An 18860-nucleotide genomic window follows, 5' to 3' on the forward strand; every position below is an offset into this window, starting at 1 on the left:
GCCTGACCGGGGCGCTGTTTTGAGGTTACCACGCCCCACCATTGTAAAAAATATTTGGGAAGATATAGTAATGCTTTTGTTCATGTCTACCTTTTATTTATTATATTCCAGACACCTTAATGCATACTTACAAATGTTATTTATGTGAGAAACATTTTTTTTTTTTTTCAACATTTTCCTCAAGTATAATTTTTATGTTCTTGAAATGTTCAAAAACACGTTAACACATGTACTTTTGTCCTTTGACAAAACATTGAATTAATATATTGTGTACTTATTCTGCTTCTTCTCAGTAGTGCCAATATGGCCGACCGGATGCTTCTTGGCCTCTCTCATTGGCCTATAAATGGCATATGCACTCCAGGGTTTATATACATTATGTTAGCTTCACATAGTCGGGTTGTGCAAAGAGCAAACAGACCCTAGTATGCAGACACCTTTTATCTGGCTAGCTGGATAGGTAGTTGGCTAACCCTTGAACATGACTCTCAGTTACGTTACATTACGTATAATTCATTGGACGAAGGTGTCTTCTTTACAGGGGGGTTTTGTTATGAGTCCCAACGCTCATTCTGAACATTAAGACGCATCTCTTGCGGTATGGTTTTGGAAGCATAAGGACCTTCTATTTCATATTAGAGGTCGACCGATTATGATTTTTCAACGCCGATACCGATTATTGGAGGACCAAAAAAAGCTGATACCGATTTAATCGGCTTGTTTATTTATTTGTAATAGTGACAATTACAACAATGCTGAATGAACACTTATTTTAACTTAATATAATACATCAATAAAAATCAATTTAGCCTCAAATAAATAATGAAACATGTTACATTTGGTTTAAATAATGCAAAAACAAAGTGTTGGAGAAGAAAGTTAAAGTGCAATATGTGCCAAAAAAAAAGCTAACATTTATGTTCCTTGCTCAGAACATGAGAACATATGAAATCTGGTGGTTCCTTTTCACATGAGACTTCAATATTCCAAGGTTAGAGGTTTTAGGTTGTAGTTAATATAGTATTTATAGGACTATTTCTCTCTATACCATTTGTATTTCATTAACCTTTGACTATTGGATGTTCTTATGGGCACTTTAGTATTGCCAGTGTAACAGTATAGCTTCCGTCCCTCTCCTCGCTCCTACCTGGGCTCGAACCAGGAACACATCAACAACAGCCACCCTCGAAGCAGCGTTACCCATGCAGAGCAAGTGGAACAACTACTCCAAGTCTCGAAGCGAGTGACGTTTGAAACGCTATTAGCATGCACCCCGCTACATATCTAGCCATTTCACATCGGTTACACCAGCCTAATCACGGGAGTTGATAGGCTTGAAGTCATAAACAGCGCAATGCTTGAAGCACAACGAAGAGCTGCTAGCAAAACGCACTAAAGTGCTGTTTGAATGAATGCATATGAGCCTGCTGCTGTCTACCATCGCTCAGACTGCTCAATCAAATATCAAATCATAGACTTAATTATAACATAATAACACACAGAAATACGAGCCTTTTGGCCATTAATATGGTCGAATCCGGAAACTATCATTTCGAAAACAAAACGTTTATTATTATCGCATATACCCCGAATGCAAGAGAAGTGACACAATTTCACCTGGTTAATATTGCCAGCTAACTTGGATTTCTTTTAGCTAAATATGCAGGTTTAAAAATATATACTTCTGTGTATTGATTTTAAGAAAGGCATTGATGTTTATGGTTAGGTACACGTTGGAGCAACGACAGTCCTTTTTCCGTGAATGCGCACCGCATCAATTATATGCAATGCAGGACATGCTAGATAACTACACATGGTTGATGATATTACTAGTTTAACTAGTGAATATGATTGATTGTTTTTTATAAGATAAGTTTAACGCTAGCTAGCAACTTACCGTTGCTTCTTACTGCATTCACGTAACAGGTAGGCTCCTCGTGTAGTGCAATGAGTGGCACGTGGTTAGAGGGTTGGACTAGTTAACTGTAAGGTTGCAAGATTGAGTCTCCGAGCTGACAAGGTAAATATCTGTCATTCTGCCACTGAACAAGGCAGTTAACCCACCCTTCCTAGGCTATCATTGAAAATAAGAACGTGTTCTTAACTGACTTGCCTAGTTAAATAAAGGTGTAAAATAAAACATTTAAATAAAAAACATTGGCCAAATCGGTGTCCAAAAATACCGATTTCCGATTGTTATGAACTTGAAATTGGCCCTAATTAACCGGCCATTCCGATTATAATATATATGCCATTTAGCAGACGCTTTTATCCAAAGCGACTTACAGTCATGTGTGCATACATTCTACGTATGGGTGGTCCCGGGAATCGAACCCACTACCCTGGCGTTACAAGCACCATGCTCTACCAACTGAGCTACAGAAGGACCAGTCAACCTCAGTCAACCTCTATTTCATATCAGCAATAATTATCATAAAACAAAAGGTTAAATTGATATACGCCTTTTTCTAGGTTAGGGTTATTGTTCCTACACAGCCATATCTTCATGTTAAGCGCTTGTTTATGGAAAACAGACTGAAGACAGACACGACCACCTTTGCTAAATAGCTATCTAGCTTGCTCCGAATACCTTTGTGTAAGCTTAACTTGGGATGTTTAGTCCAGTCGGATGGAGGCACCTATAGCTGTATGGATCTGGGAAGAACTGCTACAGTAAGTGTATTTTATTTGAAGGATTCCTTCTCACTGATGAAAGATAAGGGCCATATGTTTCGAAAGCCGGATAGCAAATGAAGTAAATATTATTACATTTTTTTCCAAACAATATAAAACGGACAACCTACAGTTCTCACCCCTATCCCCAGTACCTGCACTACTCTCCACCACAAATTGCACTATTTTGGTCTTCTCCGTCGCCCATGCTCTTTCAATAATTAGATAATGAATCATATTTTTTTATTTGACCTTTTATTTAACTGGGCAAGTCAGTTAAGAACAAATTCTTATTTTCAATGACGTCCTAGGAACAGTGGGTTAACTGCCTGTTCAGGGGCAGAACGACAGATTTGTACCTTGTCAGCTCGGGGGTTTGAACTTGCGACCTTCCGGTTACTAGTCCAACGCCTATGATTTTTCCATTGTCTTAACAATGGAGGATTGATTGATTTCCAGTTTAAGTATAATTTATTTCAATATAACTGACGAGAAGAGTATCGACCAACACATCAGGTACCTTACTGCACCCTCATGACACGTCTTGAAATATGCAGACAGACAGATTAAAAGTGCATTTACATTGTAATACTTCTGATAGCGAACTTTCTAACTCCACCCATACCTTTTGGACTTCATAGCATTCCCAGAAGGCATGGATTATTGAGTCATTGTTAGTTTTACACTTAAGACATGGCTCTGTGCTATAATTTGTGAATTTTGTGTCTTGTATAATAAATTCTATACATTTGAACTGGATTAAGCCTACATTTTTGTTAACTGTAATTGTATTAGTTATGTTCCAAAATTCCCCCATCTTGTGCCAATATCAGTTATTTTTAAGTATTGGGTTCACTAGTTTCTTTTTTTTCCTAAGAAGTTGTGGATAGGCTCTCTGCACGTTTTTGTATATCTTACCTATCATATGAATATCCTTTTCCGACTCATAGGATTCCCTCAAGATTTTGTCGAGTTGCTTTGATATTCGCGGCTGCTGAAAAGTCAGTTGAAAACAGCTACACAGTTATCTCGCTCCACACGAGGCACAGTGTTGTGTGTGAACAAGTATTCACTTTGTCCTTGTCTCCTGTCCAGTGAAGGGCTCCCGACCTGGCAAAAATGTGCAGCTGACGGAGAACGAGATTCGTGGCCTCTGCCTCAAGTCCCGGGAGATCTTCCTCAGCCAGCCAATACTGCTCGAACTCGAGGCGCCACTCAAGATTTGTGGTGAGGCCAAGTTGTCATTTATGGAGTTGGGAAACGGGTGCCTCAAATGTTGTTCATCAAAGTAGTAGAACTTTGTTAGTTCCAAGAAGGGAAATTGACTAATCATCATCACCATTAACATCAGCTATACAAAGTGTAAAGACAGGAGATGGCTAAGGAACAGAAGACATGCTCCTTAGCAATAAGGGAAGAAAGTGTAGAAAAGTGAAGTGCTGCCAGCACCATATGTAGACTATGGCAATTAGGAAAACTATTCTCTGTTTACCAACACTAGACAAAGGAATCATTACAATGAACACAAAAAAAAATAATACTAGACCTACTAGCTAATTTAACTGAAGTATTTTGTTGTGGGTGACGGTGCCCAACAGCCTATTTTAGTCCCCTCTCTGTTTTGAACACAAAAGTCAATACAGTAACAACTTGAACATTTTCCTGTTACTATCTTGTGACCTTACACACCATGGTCAACTCTGCCCACTCACAGGTGACGTCCACGGTCAGTACTACGACCTGCTGAGACTATTTGAGTACGGAGGCTTCCCCCCGGAGAGCAACTACCTGTTCTTGGGGGACTATGTGGACCGAGGAAAGCAGTCATTGGAGACAATCTGCCTGCTGCTGGCCTACAAGGTCAAATACCCAGAGAACTTCTTTCTGCTGAGGGGCAACCACGAGTGTGCCTCCATCAACAGAATATACGGCTTCTACGATGAGTGTGAGTTGTTGGGGCTTGGACAGATGCATAACACAGACAGACATGAAAAAAACCCACGATAGAGCACCTGCATCCACATGAGGCTTCATAAATGAGCATAACAGTCATGGGCACACACACACAGTAAATGCATATAAAAAAAATAATGTGAGTACACACGGATAATTGTAAGCACTACAGCATGAGCGGTATTCTGACTTCTCCATCAGGCTTGGGTGGTATACCGTATTTGGAAATAGCCACGGCGTGTTTTTATTTTATTTTTTGTACGTTGAAGCTATTTATTTGACGTTTTTCCATAAATGTTTATATTTGTAGCTACTTAAGGAAATACCTGCACTCAACTTTGCAATGCGTTAGGGGATAAAGCAGATCGCTTTCGTCATTTCACCAGTACCATTAACTTATATTATGAACAGTTGAGCCAGTCACATGTTTGTAAATACAGTGGTTCTTTCTTTAAAAGTTGCAAGTTTATGCTTTGACCATTTGTGGTAGATGGTGGCGTTCTGTCATTGCACCACACTATCACAAGGGGAGTTAGAATGCGGAACTATCGGTAGTCTAAACTGTGGTAATTAATGGAGGCGTTTTCAGTCTGAGTCTCTCCTGCCGCTAGAGTCCTGTATCAGGTGGTCCTGGAGTTAAGAGAGAACTTGGGTAAATACAATGGGGGAATTTCACTTGACATGTGGACTGGTGATTTTCCAGGAAATAGCCACGGTGTTCTTTTGGTTTCTCTCCCTCTTGAAAACAGAAATAAATCATTCTAAATAACAAACTGGGTTTATTTACAAATTAGTAAGAATGTCTCACCCCATGTTCAAGAAATTCCGTAAAGTTCATAGAAACATGTGAAACGGTGTTTATATTCCTTCCTCAGGTTGTTTTTTTAGTCTAAATGATCTATAATATTTTGACTGGACAATAATATTTTGACTGGTCAATATAAAAGGTAAACAAGAAATGCACATGCGCCTGAAAAAGCTCTGCGACACGTTAGGATCCACTCGTTCAGACTGGTCTTACTCACTAATTTCTAAGAATACAAGCCTGAAACAATTTCTAAAGACTGTTGACATCTAGTGGAAGGCATAGGGACTGCAAATGGAGTCCTAAGTCAATGGATACTGTAATGGCATTGAATAGAAAACTACAAAACCACAAAAAAAAACTACTTAATGAATGGATTTTTCTCAGGGTTTCGCCTGCTAAATCAGTTCTGTTATACTCAGACACTATTTTAACAGTTTTGGAAACTTTAGTGTTTTCTATCCAAATTAAATCTATGCATATCATATCTTCTGGGCCCGAGTAGCAGGCCATTTAATTTGGGCATGCTTTTCATCCAAAATTCCAAATGCTGCCATCTACCCTAGAGGTTAAAGAAAATTGTCTCTTGTGCATGTCATTTAACTTTCATAATGCATCCTTATTTCCAAAGCTATTAATTTTATTAACCCTGCATTATAATTATATAAAAGCCCCTTGTGGCAAATCTGGCCTGTGAGAATATCTAACGAAAAGTTCCCCTTTGTATATTAATTTAGAATCCTCTAAATGCAACTTTTGGCGGAGAGTCGCATCATTGGCAGAGCGTCAAGATGGAGGCACAATCCATGCCAGGCAAACATGCAGATGTTTATTAACTACATTTTAGTTGCAACAAGTTCGATCGGGTTTAAATCAGGAGATCTACAATGTGAGATGAGAAAAATATTTTTAGATACAGTGGGGCAAAAAAGTATTTAGTCAGCCACCAATTGTGCAAGTTCTCCCACTTAAAAAGATGAGAGGCCTGTAATTTTCATCATAGGTACATTTTTTTACTTTTTATAATATGTTTATTATTTTACAATAAAAAATCAAATAAAAAAGACAGCAATACTAACAATGACATTCATTGTACTGTTGAATGGGATGGCCAATTTAGAGGACAAAGCAAAACTTAACTCACACATACACAAAACAAATTCTATTAGGTGGTACATGTATAAGAATACAGCATATAGTCATTACAAGCAATGTAGTTAAGCCAAAAATAAATATTGAGTGGAGTACAGCACAGAGTAGCAGCAGATCGTCAACCCAGTTATGAAGCGGGACTAGACCATTTATCCAGTATCGGCTGCCATATTTTGTAAAACATTGGACTTCTATTGGAGGTATTGTATCGAATCTGTTCCATATGTATTACATTCCCTAAATCCCATAACCACATTTCAAAGGTAGGTACAGTCTCCAGTTTCCAAAATTGCAATATGAGCCTTTTGGCTAATAGAGTACAAAGAGAGACAGCTTTCCCTTCGTGGTTATTCCCCATCAACTGTACCTAACAGAGCGGTCAATGGGTCTGGGGCTAGAACTCTATCAAAGGCTCCAGATAAGTAATCAAAAATGAGAGCCCAGTAAACATGTAACTTAGGACATGTCCAGAATAAGTGGGTCAACATCATAGGTACATTTCACCTATGACAGACAACGAGGAAAGAAAAATCAGAAAATCACATTGTAGGATTTTTAATGAATTTATTTGCAAATTATGGTGGAAAATAAGTATTTGGTCAATAACAAAAGTTTATCTCAATACTTTGTCATTGCCAACAAAGGGTATATAACAGAGGTCAAGCATTTTCTGTAAGTCTTCACAAGGTTTTCACACACTGTTGCAGATATTTTGGCCCATTCCTCCATGCAGATCTCCTCTAGAGCAGTGATGTTTTGGGGCTGTTGCTGGGGAACACAGACTTTCAACTCACTCTGAAGATGTTCTATGGGGTTGAGATCTGGAGACTGGCTAACAAATTACTATGAGAATGAATGGAAGAGGCAGGTGGAAGAGGGAAAAAGTAAGCAACTTCTGTCGGCCATGGAGGCCTTTTGAAAACATGTTTTCACAAGGGCTATTAGCAGGACAATAGATAGACACAATGTGGTCCCAAAAAAACCTCTCTGACAAGGTCCAGCATATCTATTAATGATGTCATTGAATGTCTCGCCAGCTTTGATCCATGCCTTGGCCGGCACTACGCAAAGTTCTTTGTCAAATGAATCATTGGGTCAACTACAGAACAGTACAAAACAAGAGAACAAACACATGGTGAAATAAATAAAAATGTCTTCCAAAAGAGCCTTTCCATATGTCCACTCAAGTTTCTTCAACGGTCTTCTGACTGTGATTAGAGTGATGCCTTTGCCAATCGCTCATCATCTTCAACCATCAGTGAGTCCATTCCCAGCTAGCACACTGGATCTGGGCCAATTCCGTCTGAGAGTCAGGGCACTCGGCTGAGAGTCAGAAGTCATGTGTTACGTAGTATTACTTACGGCTAGGATGCGGAGATTGAGCTCAGGCTGATTCCGGTGTGAGTTATCTGGCCCAAATGTGTTAGTTGGTGCTTGGGCCAATTGTGGCTACTCTCTGGCATATGATTACATGGGCTGCTTTATATAATTAGCATTTCAAAATGTATTTTTCTGCGATCATAAAATAATCATTTAAATTAAATTGTTTAATAGTCCTGTTTAAGTAGTATTTTGATACTTTGTCCAAGGCAATTGCTCAACACAACATTTTGTGGATGGGGCCTCCTGTGTGGCGCAGCAGTCTAAGACACTGCATCGCAGTGCAATCTGTGTTGCTACAGATGCTGGTTCGATACCCGTGCTGGCTGTGACCGGGAGACCCATGAGACGACGCACAATTGGCCCAGTGTTGTCCGGGTTAGGGGAGGGTTTGGCCGGCTGGGATGTCCATATCCCATCGCGCTGTAGCGACTCCTGTGGCACGCCAGACACGTGCACTCTGATACGGTCACCACGTGCACTCTGACACATTGGTGTGGCTGGCTTCTGGGTTAAGCGTGCATTGTGTCAAGAAGCAGTGCTGCTTGGCGGGGTTGTGTTTCGTGGGCGCACGGCTCGCAACCTTCGCCTCTCCTGAATGACAGAAATATTGGAATAAAGTAGGCTAGTGAAGGCAACACATTGTTGCTTACTGGAACACCCAAAGTCATCCAATTGTTGTAATAGGATTTGAAGCAATAGATTAGCATGTGGTCAACTATTTCAGCTGCGTTTCGCGCTGCTCTGAGACAAGCAAGACTACTTAATAAACATATACATTTTTAAACGGTATTTTATCAAATTCAATGATTTGTCCTATTGTAAAGTGTAGCCTAAAGGCCAAAATGGGCGAACTTGCAATGTATTCGATGCTGAATTACTCTAAAACCACACTTGTGGAAAAACAAAATGCCTCCAGCTGTCCATCCCTACTGTAAATAAAAACAGAATATCTATCTAAGGGGCTTTTATATAATTATAATGCAGGGTTAATAATAATAATGATGATGATGATGATAATCATTGTTGGATAACAGATCACAATATTAAAAACTTTCACGTGCATTCATGAATTACATCTCTTTAGCCGACATGTTGCAGTTCATCTGATGAAGGTGCACATGGGCCTATTTATATAATGAATATGAAATCGGAGGGAAGGAATTATAAAATAATAAAGCATTAGACCTCTCACTAATGGTGTCAGTCATACAAAAGTTATACTTAAATCCGAACTGGTTGGAGATTATGAAAGTACATGGCCATAAAGGCCAGATCATTTTTCAAGCTGTTCAAACATTCATAAATAACCAGCAGGGTTAAATAATATAAACAGTGGTTATAGAGGGTGCAACCGGTCAGGCTTTTCATAGCCGAGCATTCAGAGGTTGAGAGAGGTCGACTGACTGACTGCATATGGACAGGGGTCGCGTTTTATATTGAAAGTCAAGTGTTTTTTACACACGTAAATGAGCTTACAATGAAAAATCAAGGTATTTTTTTGCACATGCTGTATATGGATTTTTTTCTACTGTATTATTGATTGTATGTTTGTTTATTCCATGTGTTACTCTGTTGTATGTGTCGAACTGCTTTGCTTTCTTGGCCAGGTCGCAGTTGCAAATGAGAACTTGTTCTCAACTAGCCTACCTGGTTAAATAAAGGTGTGGGGGGGGGGGACATTCTGTTTATTATAGAAAGAATGTAGCCAGCTACCTTTCCTAGTTTTTTGCTTAAAGATAATCTTGCATTTTACTGGAGAAAAGTAGACTGGCTACACCAAAAAAAAGTAGCTACACATCAGTCAGAGCGCTGTTTACTGATAGAACGCTCGTTCGTGAATACTCATCCGAGTAGAGAAGGGCAACTGAAGGACAGAATTGATGCAGAGCAGAAATTACAATAAGAAGCATTTTAGATCTGCGTTTACAAAAAGCCGCAAAATATTTATTATTTGATATTTTTTCCTATGTGGAAAACAAAGAATTCTGTGTTATCGCTACACCTAAGTTTAACTTGCTAGTTATCTAAGTGGCTGAATTAATAAGATGACAAAGCATCATAATGTATTAGCTTTTGGCCATGTTTGAGAAGTCAACTCATCCAAAGGGCTTTATCTGTGCAGCTGCCACTGCTCTCTTGATTTTCCTTGTGTTTTTTCTCAGCCCGTGGCCTTCTCCCCCATCTTCTCCAAGTAGAGCAGTCAGGCCCATTGCCCTAGCGACTCCACACAGACACAGTGTGTACACATGCTGCTCCAGAGCCAGTACTGTACTGTTCTTCCTCCAGACAAGCATGCGTCAAAAATGTGTTCATTTGCACAATGTCTCTCGTTCACATTCGCTTGTAAAGTTCCAAACTCACCAAAAATGACATTAGGTAGCACCTACCTAATGTATGTATAACTTTGTGAGCTGGATGGCCTGTCTTTGCACTTCGTGGGCTTTTCTTTGTTTGTACTAAGCTGATAATAACGTAAATCCCGGGATGAGAGAAGACCAGTATGACAATATGAAAATCTGGATGCTGCCCAACCCTATTCTCCATACACTTGAATTTTCATGGTTAGGCATCGGATGTTGCCACACGGATCTCAAGTCGTCCCATATCTTCAGTATATGGAATAAATGTATTAACATTCTGAACTCTTATGCACCCAATGCCATAATGACTTTAATTCAACATGACTGCTCAAATAAAAGATTATTAAATAAAAGTTGCGCAAACGAGCTGAACTCTTGAGTTTTTGTGAGGAACTTTGACATTTTTTTAAAAGTTCGACCAACAATTGATTGGTTGCTTACAGAGCATATATTATGCGAAGCGCAAAATAAGAATGCAATAAATTGTGAGTGATTTTCGGGACTAAGCAAAGACCAGGTTAATTAGCTTTGAAGATCAGGGTTCAGTTTTGACGGGTGGAACACATTACAAAACGTTCAGATAGAATTGCATTTTGTATAACAGAAATTATTTTATGTCATGAAGAATTGGGCATCGTCATCTCTATTCATTACGTTGCAATTCCCAACATTCTGAACTGTTCATTTTACTGAATACGCCCTAGATTAATTTAGATATTGCCCCTTGTAGGTAAGAGGCGGTACAATATCAAGCTGTGGAAGACCTTCACCGACTGCTTCAACTGCCTGCCTGTGGCGGCCATCGTCGACGAGAAGATATTTTGTTGTCATGGAGGTATGAAGTTGTAGTATTTATCAAATGGCTCCTCTGCACACATTTCCGGTTGATTTTGAAATACCCTTGAACTCCCATTGCAACTGTAGAATATCAACTGCGTAGAAAGAGTGAAAGGAAAAACTCAGCTGAGAGAGAGAAAAATTACATATTTTGGATAGGGCCAGGCTTGGGATGTTGGCTGTAGTTTTTGTCATTCAGACCATGACCGATGAGCTTTAGGCAGACTGAGAAATGGACATCACGTAGATTAGTTCCATTATCATAAAGGGTATTCTTTTTAATGATCTTTTAGGTGGTTGTAATTGAAAAGCCATATTAAAAATATATATTATACAAGCTTTACACCCAAGCTATCTCTCGTGCGACAGTCTATACCTCAATAAAAAATTTTTTTAAATCCTCCCATCCCCCAGGCCTGTCCCCTGATCTCCAGTCTATGGAGCAGGTGCGGCGGGTGATGCGGCCCACGGACGTGCCTGACCAGGGCCTGCTATGCGACCTGCTGTGGGCAGACCCGGACAAGGATGTGCTGGGCTGGGGAGAGAATGACCGTGGCGTCTCCTTCACCTTTGGCGCCGACGTGGTCACCAAGTTCCTCCACAAGCACGACATGGACCTCATCTGCAGGGCCCACCAGGTCAGTGACTACCGAGGGGGTTTAGGGAGCAGAAAGATCCCGGGCAGGTATACTGTTTTTATTGAACCTTTATTTATACAAGTCAATTAAGAACAGCTTCTTATTTGATGACTTGTTAGAATGCCAGCAGCATGCCAGCAGCATACCACCCTGCATCCCACTGCTGGCTTGTTTCTGAAGCTAAGCAGGGTTGGTCCTGGATGGGAGACCAGATGATGGAGTGATGGAGGCACCCTTTCCTCTGGTCTAAAACAATGTATCCCAATGCCCCAGGACAGTGATTGGGGACATTGCCCTGTGTAGGGTGTCGTCTTTCGGAAGGGACGTTAAACAGGTGTCCTGACTCTCTGGGGTCACTAAAGATCCCATGGCACTTGTCGTAAGAGTAGGGGTGTTAACCCCGGTGTCCTGGCAAAATTTCAAATCTGTCCCTCATACCATCACGGTCACCTAATCATCCCTAGTTTACAATTGGCTCATTCATCTCCTTTCCTCTGTAACTATTTCCCAGGTCGCTGCTGTAAATGAGAATGTGTTCCCAGTCAACTTACCTGGTAAAATAAGAGTTAAAAAAGACTTGCGTCCTTAAAAAATGCGTCCTTAAATTAAGATTACCGTAAATCATTTTAGAAGCTTGCCGTATTCATTACTTACTAACAGCTGCAATTCCCAATAAAACATCACGTTTTAATTTGTATTTTCATTGCTAAGTCTAACACTATCATGAATCCTAGTCAAAGTTTTGTGGTTCAGAGTGAAGTATTTATTTTGTTTCATAGCGCTAGTTTCTCACCCTGGCTTTAGCCGCTGGGGGAGCAGGCCTGCCCAGGCATGTCCAGGGGGCTAGCCCACCAACACATGCCTTGAAAGGGAGGCAACAAATTCCCATGATTCTATGCTAGATTAGGACCGAACAATTAGTGTGACAGCTAAAATAGCTTAGAAAAAATAGGATTTCAGCTAATAGGGAGAAATATCTAACAAAATAACTACATTATACATTCACTGATCATATCATAAACTCTTTACTTATAATTAGTGTTGCACGGTATACCAGTACCACGGTAATATTACAGTATCAAAACGTCATGATGCTTATGATACTAACATTTTAGAATACCTTAGTGCTGTTTCTAAAACAATACTACCAAATTTGTCGCTCCCTCTGATCTAAAGAACCAGCTGGCACCTGTTGTAAAATGTTTATAAAGTCAATTTTATTAATAATTTCAGTTTAAGGAGTTTCTAGCTCAAACAGTAAAAAAAAATATTATACATATTACCAAAGTTACCTTTTTTCTTCCAGCGCGATTTCGCACGCATTTGATATCATTTCGCAAACCATGTCACTGGCCGTTTGAAACTAATCCCGTTGTTGCTAATTATAGGTTTGTTCACAAATGTTGTTCAGCCATGTTACCTAGACTGCTAACAACCTAACATTTGATTGGCACAGGAAGAAAGGGAAAGGGTCTGCTACTCATGAGATTCAAAGCTAGGATTCATATAGGCCTAATGTAAGCCTAAACTACAGTTGAAGTCAGAAGTTTACATACACCTTAGCCAAATACATTTTAAACTCAATTTTTCACCACTCCTGACATTTAATCCTAGTAAAAATTGCCTGTCTTAGGTAGGTTAGGATCATCACTTTATTTTAAGAATGTGAAATGTCAGAATAATAGTAGAGAGAATTATTGATTTATTTCATCACATTCCCAGTGGGTCAGAAGTTTACATGCACTCAATTAGTATTTGGTAGCATTGCCTTTAAATTGTTTAACTTGGGTGAAACGTTTCGGGTAGCCTTCCACAAGCTTCCCACAATAAGTTGGGTGAATTTTGGCACATTCCTCTCGACAGCTGGTGAAACCGAGTCAGGTTTTAGGCCTCCTTGCACGCACACACTCTTTTTCAGTTCTGCCCACACATTTTCTATTGGATTGAGGTCAGGGCTTTGTGATGGCCACTCCAATACCTTGACTTTGTTGTCCTTAAGCCATTTTGCCACAACTTTGGAAGTATGCTTGGGGTCATTGTCCATTTGGAAGACCCATTTGTGACCAAGCTTCAACGTCCTGACTGATGTCTTGAGATGTTGCTTCAATATATCCACATTTTCCTTCCTCATGATGTCATCTATTTTGTGAATAGCCTCAGTCCCTCCTGCAGCAAAGCACCCCCACAGCATGATGCTGCCACCCCGTGCTTCACGGTTGGGATGGTGTTCTTTGGCTTGCAAGCCTCCCCCTTTTCCTCCAAACATAACGATGGTCATAATGGCCAAACAATTTTTGTTTGATCAGACCAGAGGACATTTCTCCAAAAAGTACCATCTTTGTCCCCATGTGCAGTTGCAAACCGTAGTCTGGCTTTTTTTATGGTGGTTTTGGAGCAGTGGCTTTCTCCTTGCTGAGCAGCCTTTCAGGTTATGCCGATATAGGACTCGTTTCTACTGTGGATATAGATACTTTTGTACCTGTTTCCTCCAGCATCTTCACAATTTCCTTTGCTGTTGTTCTGGGATTGATTTGCACTTTTCGCACTGAAGTATGTTCCTCTCTAGGAGACAGAAGTAGTATCCTTCCAGAGCGGTACGATGGCTGTGTGGTCCTATGGTGTTTATACTATTGTTTGTACAGATGAAAGTGGTACCTTCAGGCGTTTGGAAATTGAACCAGACTTGTGAAGGTCAAGGAAAAATGACTTGTGTCATGCACAAAGTAGATGTCCTTAACCGACTTGCCAAAACTATAGTTTGTTAACAAGAAATTTGTGGAGTGGTTGAAAAACAAGTTTTAATGACTCCAACCTAAGTGTATGTAAACTTCCGACTTCAACTGTGTATACAAAATCTATTTCTGCTTCTCCTTTAGATTCTGTTTGGTGCCTAACGTTTTTAAAGTTGGGTGCAGTGTGTGTATATGTTTGTGGGAGAGAGTGATGTCTGTTTGAGGCATAAAGATCATTATGCATGTACAGTATATTCCTTCCTCACATTCTTCCAGCCAAATCACAGGTAGACTTTGCGAATATGAACAAATCAAACATTCTACGCACTAATAAAGTGAACAGTGTGAAGTCAATATGTGTTGTATTGAGTAGAAGTGGGAATATCAGTGACAGTTTTTTTGCGCAGCACATCTGCATAACGGTTAGAAAACAGGCACAAACATTCAGAGCGAACATGGCGCTAGTCCACTCTGAATTCCCCGATTACCCCCCCGTGGTATTGTGATACTTGGCCTGTTTTGTGACGCCACATATATTGGAAATGTGGGTGGGTACATTTGAGGATGAAAATCCTACTTGCTCCACCTTTAATCTTTTGTCTCTAGTGATAAGTATTTGGTTGTATGTTTTAGAGGTCGACCGATTTATGATTTTTCAACGCCGATGCCGATTATTGGAGGACCTAAAAAGCCGATACCGATTAATCGGACATTTTTTTTTAAATGTGTATATATTTTCAAAAATGTTATTTGTGTACATGGTTTTTTGGTGTGTGTATATGTATTTTATTTATTTGTATTTTTAAAAATGACAATTACAACACTACTGAATGAACAATGACCACTTTTTTATTTAAATATAATACATAAAATCTATTTAGTCTCAAATAATGAAACATGCTCAATTTGGTTTAAATAATGCAAAAACAGTGTTGGAGGAGAAAGTAAAAGTGCAATATGTGCCATGTAAAAAAGCTAATGATGTGCTGCTCAGAACATGAGAAAGCTGGTGGTTCAATATTCCCAGTAAAGAAATGTTAGGTTGCAGTTATTATAGGAATTATGACGCGTCGACTATTTTTCTCTATACCATTTGTATTTTATTTTTCATTTGACTATTTATGTTCTAATAGGCACTTCAGTATTGCCAGCCAAATCTCAGGAGTTGATAGGCTTGAAGTCAATAACAGCGCTATGATAAAGCATTGCTAAGAGCTGCTGGCAAACGCAGTAAAGTTTGAATTAATGCTTACGAGCCTGCTGCTGCCTACCACCGCTCAGATTGCTCTATCAAATATCAAATCATAGACTTAATTAGAATATAATAAACACGTAAATTACTAGCCTTTGGTCATTGTGGTCAAATCCGGAAACTATAATTTCGAGAGAAAAAAATGTTTATTCTTTCAGTGAAATAAGGAACTGTTTTTTTGCTGTTACATTGTACAACCTTCAATGTTTTGTCAGAGTAATGTAACATTCTGGCATATACACTGACTCTGCTTGCAATGAATACAAGAGAAGTGACAGAATTTCCCTAGTTAATATTGCCTGCTAACATGAATTTCTTAACTAAATATGCAGGTTTAAAATATATGTACTTCTGTGTATTGATTTTAAGAAAGTCAAGATGTTTATGGTTAGGTACATTTGTGCAACGATTGTGCTTTTTTTCGCGACTGTGCCTTTGTTAAATCATCACCCGTTTGGCGAAGTAGGCTGTGATTCAATGATAATTTATCAGGCAGGCACCTCATTGATTATATGCAACGGTTGACGATATTACTAGGTTAAGTAGTGATTATGTGAAGATTGATTGATTTTTATAAGATCAGTTTAATGCTAGCTAGCAACTTACCTTGGATCCTTGCTGCGCTTGCGTAACAGGTGGTCAGCAGTTTCCTCGTGGAATGCAGTGTAATCGGCCATAAGCTGCGTCCAAAAATGCCGATTACCGTTTGTTGTGAAAACTTGAAATTGGCCCTAATTAATCGGTTGACCTCTAGTATGTTTGGTTAAAGGTGTGGATCTTATCTTACACCTTTAACACAACAGTAGGTTTACTACCCGGCCCGGCCTTTACTACCCGGTCCGGCCTTAAACCAGTTTAGTGGTTTTGTTTGTGATATGAATAAATTACTTCCCACTAGTACAGGCTCTGTGGTTTGAAAGTGAATAAGCCTAGAATGCCTTGCACACTTGTCCACAGTGTTACATAGCTAAGGAAGGACAAAGCTACCCTGGTTCCTTAAAATCACAACAATCCCTGTTAACCCATTCCAAACCGGGGTTGCTTTTGCAGTGGAAAACAGAAACTAGCATTTATTGGTCAATTTCAGATTGTACCTCTTCATTTCACTCCATTTCATACCGTTTTGTGCCTACTGAACACAGCCCTACTTCGTTCCTCAGGTGGTTGAGGATGGCTACGAGTTCTTTGCGAAGAGGCAGCTAGTGACACTGTTCTCGGCCCCCAACTACTGCGGCGAGTTTGACAACGCCGGAGCCATGATGAGCGTGGACGAGACCCTCATGTGCTCCTTCCAGGTAAAGGGATATCACTAACTTTATAATCTTTAAGTTTTAGTATTGTGTTGAGGACGTTGTCTGCGTGTCCTTTGTTTTGTCTGTAATGGTACTTGTCTGTATTAGCTGGTGTAAACAGATTTCCCCTTTTTGGGATCAATTTAGTACTATTTTAAAACTGCACTAATGTTTTTATAGTGTTATATAGTTAGCATGTATTATAGGGTTTTCTTGATTTTTGAATGCAAGTCTCTTATTTGTTTGGTCTCAAACCTTCCCAGATCCTGAAGCCTGCAGACAAGAAGCTGTTCTATGGGGGTGGAGGGGGCATGGGCTCCGGACGTCCTGTCACCCCCCCCAGGAAAGCCAAGAAGTGAAATGACTCGCCCCTCCCTCAGCCTCCACCTGCACTCCCACCATGTTTGCCCTCTCTACCTCTCTTTCCTCTCTTTCACCAAACAGCCAGAAATCAAACCAGTACCCAGGGCTTTTTCCTTTTTTTATCGTAAGAAAAACATGTAATGCTATGAATTGTCTATGAGTGGGTGTTTGAGAGAACGAGACATGGAATGCGTGTGTTTCCGTCTGCAAGCGAGCATTAAAAAGTGTGTGCGTGTGTGTGTGCATTATGTGCGAAAATTTGAGAGATTTGTACTATCCCCTTCTCTTACCACTTTGCCCCATTGAAAGGATGGAACCACGGTGTCGTTCTGTACAGTAATTGTGACTGAAAAAAGCTGGGTTCGGTAGACAGCTGACCTGATGAATTTAGCAGCAAACTCGTGCAAACAGATGGTGTGTTTGTGCAAAGGGGGATTAGTTTGTTTTTCCCCTGTACTGTAAAATTTCAAACAGATGTGTATGTTCCGTGTGACTACTCCCGCTTCAAGAAAGACATTTGAATATCCTCGAGCAGGAGAGGTTAAATGTGTCAATTGTCTCAAAGGAAAGCAAGCATGCCCTCCACTCGCACACACATACAATGACCCTTTTCACAGATTCATACGAGCCAGAGCTGTAAAAACCACACAATTTAGGTTTGTACAGATTTGATTACTTGAAAGAGATTTTTTGTGAATTCGTTTTGTAGTCTCATCAAGTTGACCAATAAAGCAAGAATCTGAATGAAGTTCTTCATTCATTGCTTGTCTTATCTTTGCTAACCACTGCAGTTTGTTGTCATAATAAAAGGAATGATACCCTTATCCCCCTCTTTTTTTGTACTGTGGCTTTCTGGCTCTAATGTTTCAAGCCCCTTCTGGGAGCTTCATAATTTAAATCCCATTTCTTAATCCTCATTCTATACCAACCTAAATTGATTTTGAAACTGACATGGACTAGTGCTTTTGTTATGAAATCCAGTTTAGTTATATTTTTTTAAAGAACTCCTGAACACACTACCTCTACGTGTTTTTTTTTGTGGCGACGTTTCGTTCAGGGACCTTTTTATGACAGTCAGCTTTGGGGCTTTAATTCTCTGCGCCTCAAATGAGAGAAGCATGGCGCTGCGTGTTCACATTTCGCCATGAAATACCTTCCAATAGTTTAGTCACATATCAACAACAATATCAAGTGTTGTCTATTTGCTGTCCATAGGGTGGCGCTCTGAGTTGCCACACTGAAGTGGGCTGAGGTAGAATGTGAGGGGTCATTAGACTTTCATATGGTCAACGTTTCTCATTGGTTAAGCACCCCAGTAAGGGTTATTGTCAATGAATGGCTTACGGCAGAATCTCAAGTAATACTATTAACTCATTAATGAACAACAGAACGCATTACTTGATGCTGTAGAATTTGACTT

At 39.8% G+C, this 18860-nt stretch overlaps 1 protein-coding gene and 1 long non-coding RNA gene across 3 annotated transcripts in view; one reads left to right on the forward strand and one right to left on the reverse strand.

Moving 5' to 3' along the window:
- Positions 1-3773, reverse strand: part of LOC118364058 (uncharacterized) — a 20341-nt gene extending 16568 nt beyond the window's left edge. For both annotated transcript variants that reach the window (XR_004821505.2, XR_008086287.1), the window contains exon 1: positions 3592-3773. This is a non-coding gene — a long non-coding RNA (uncharacterized LOC118364058). The remainder of the gene's footprint in view (positions 1-3591) is intronic.
- The window catches only part of ppp1cab (protein phosphatase 1, catalytic subunit, alpha isozyme b), a 19005-nt gene extending 733 nt beyond the window's left edge, over positions 1-18272 (forward strand). Inside the window, exons 2-7 of the mRNA XM_035745296.1 lie at positions 3769-3900; positions 4388-4618; positions 11057-11161; positions 11578-11801; positions 16946-17080; positions 17341-18272. Coding sequence (XP_035601189.1) covers positions 3769-3900; positions 4388-4618; positions 11057-11161; positions 11578-11801; positions 16946-17080; positions 17341-17436 — 923 coding nt within the window. The 3' untranslated portion in view covers positions 17437-18272. The remainder of the gene's footprint in view (positions 1-3768; positions 3901-4387; positions 4619-11056; positions 11162-11577; positions 11802-16945; positions 17081-17340) is intronic.
- The last annotated feature ends 588 nt before the right edge of the window (positions 18273-18860 follow it).

The sequence above is a fragment of the Oncorhynchus keta genome, chromosome 3 (genome assembly GCF_023373465.1).
Source record: "Oncorhynchus keta strain PuntledgeMale-10-30-2019 chromosome 3, Oket_V2, whole genome shotgun sequence".
Classification (NCBI taxonomy): domain Eukaryota; kingdom Metazoa; phylum Chordata; class Actinopteri; order Salmoniformes; family Salmonidae; genus Oncorhynchus; species Oncorhynchus keta.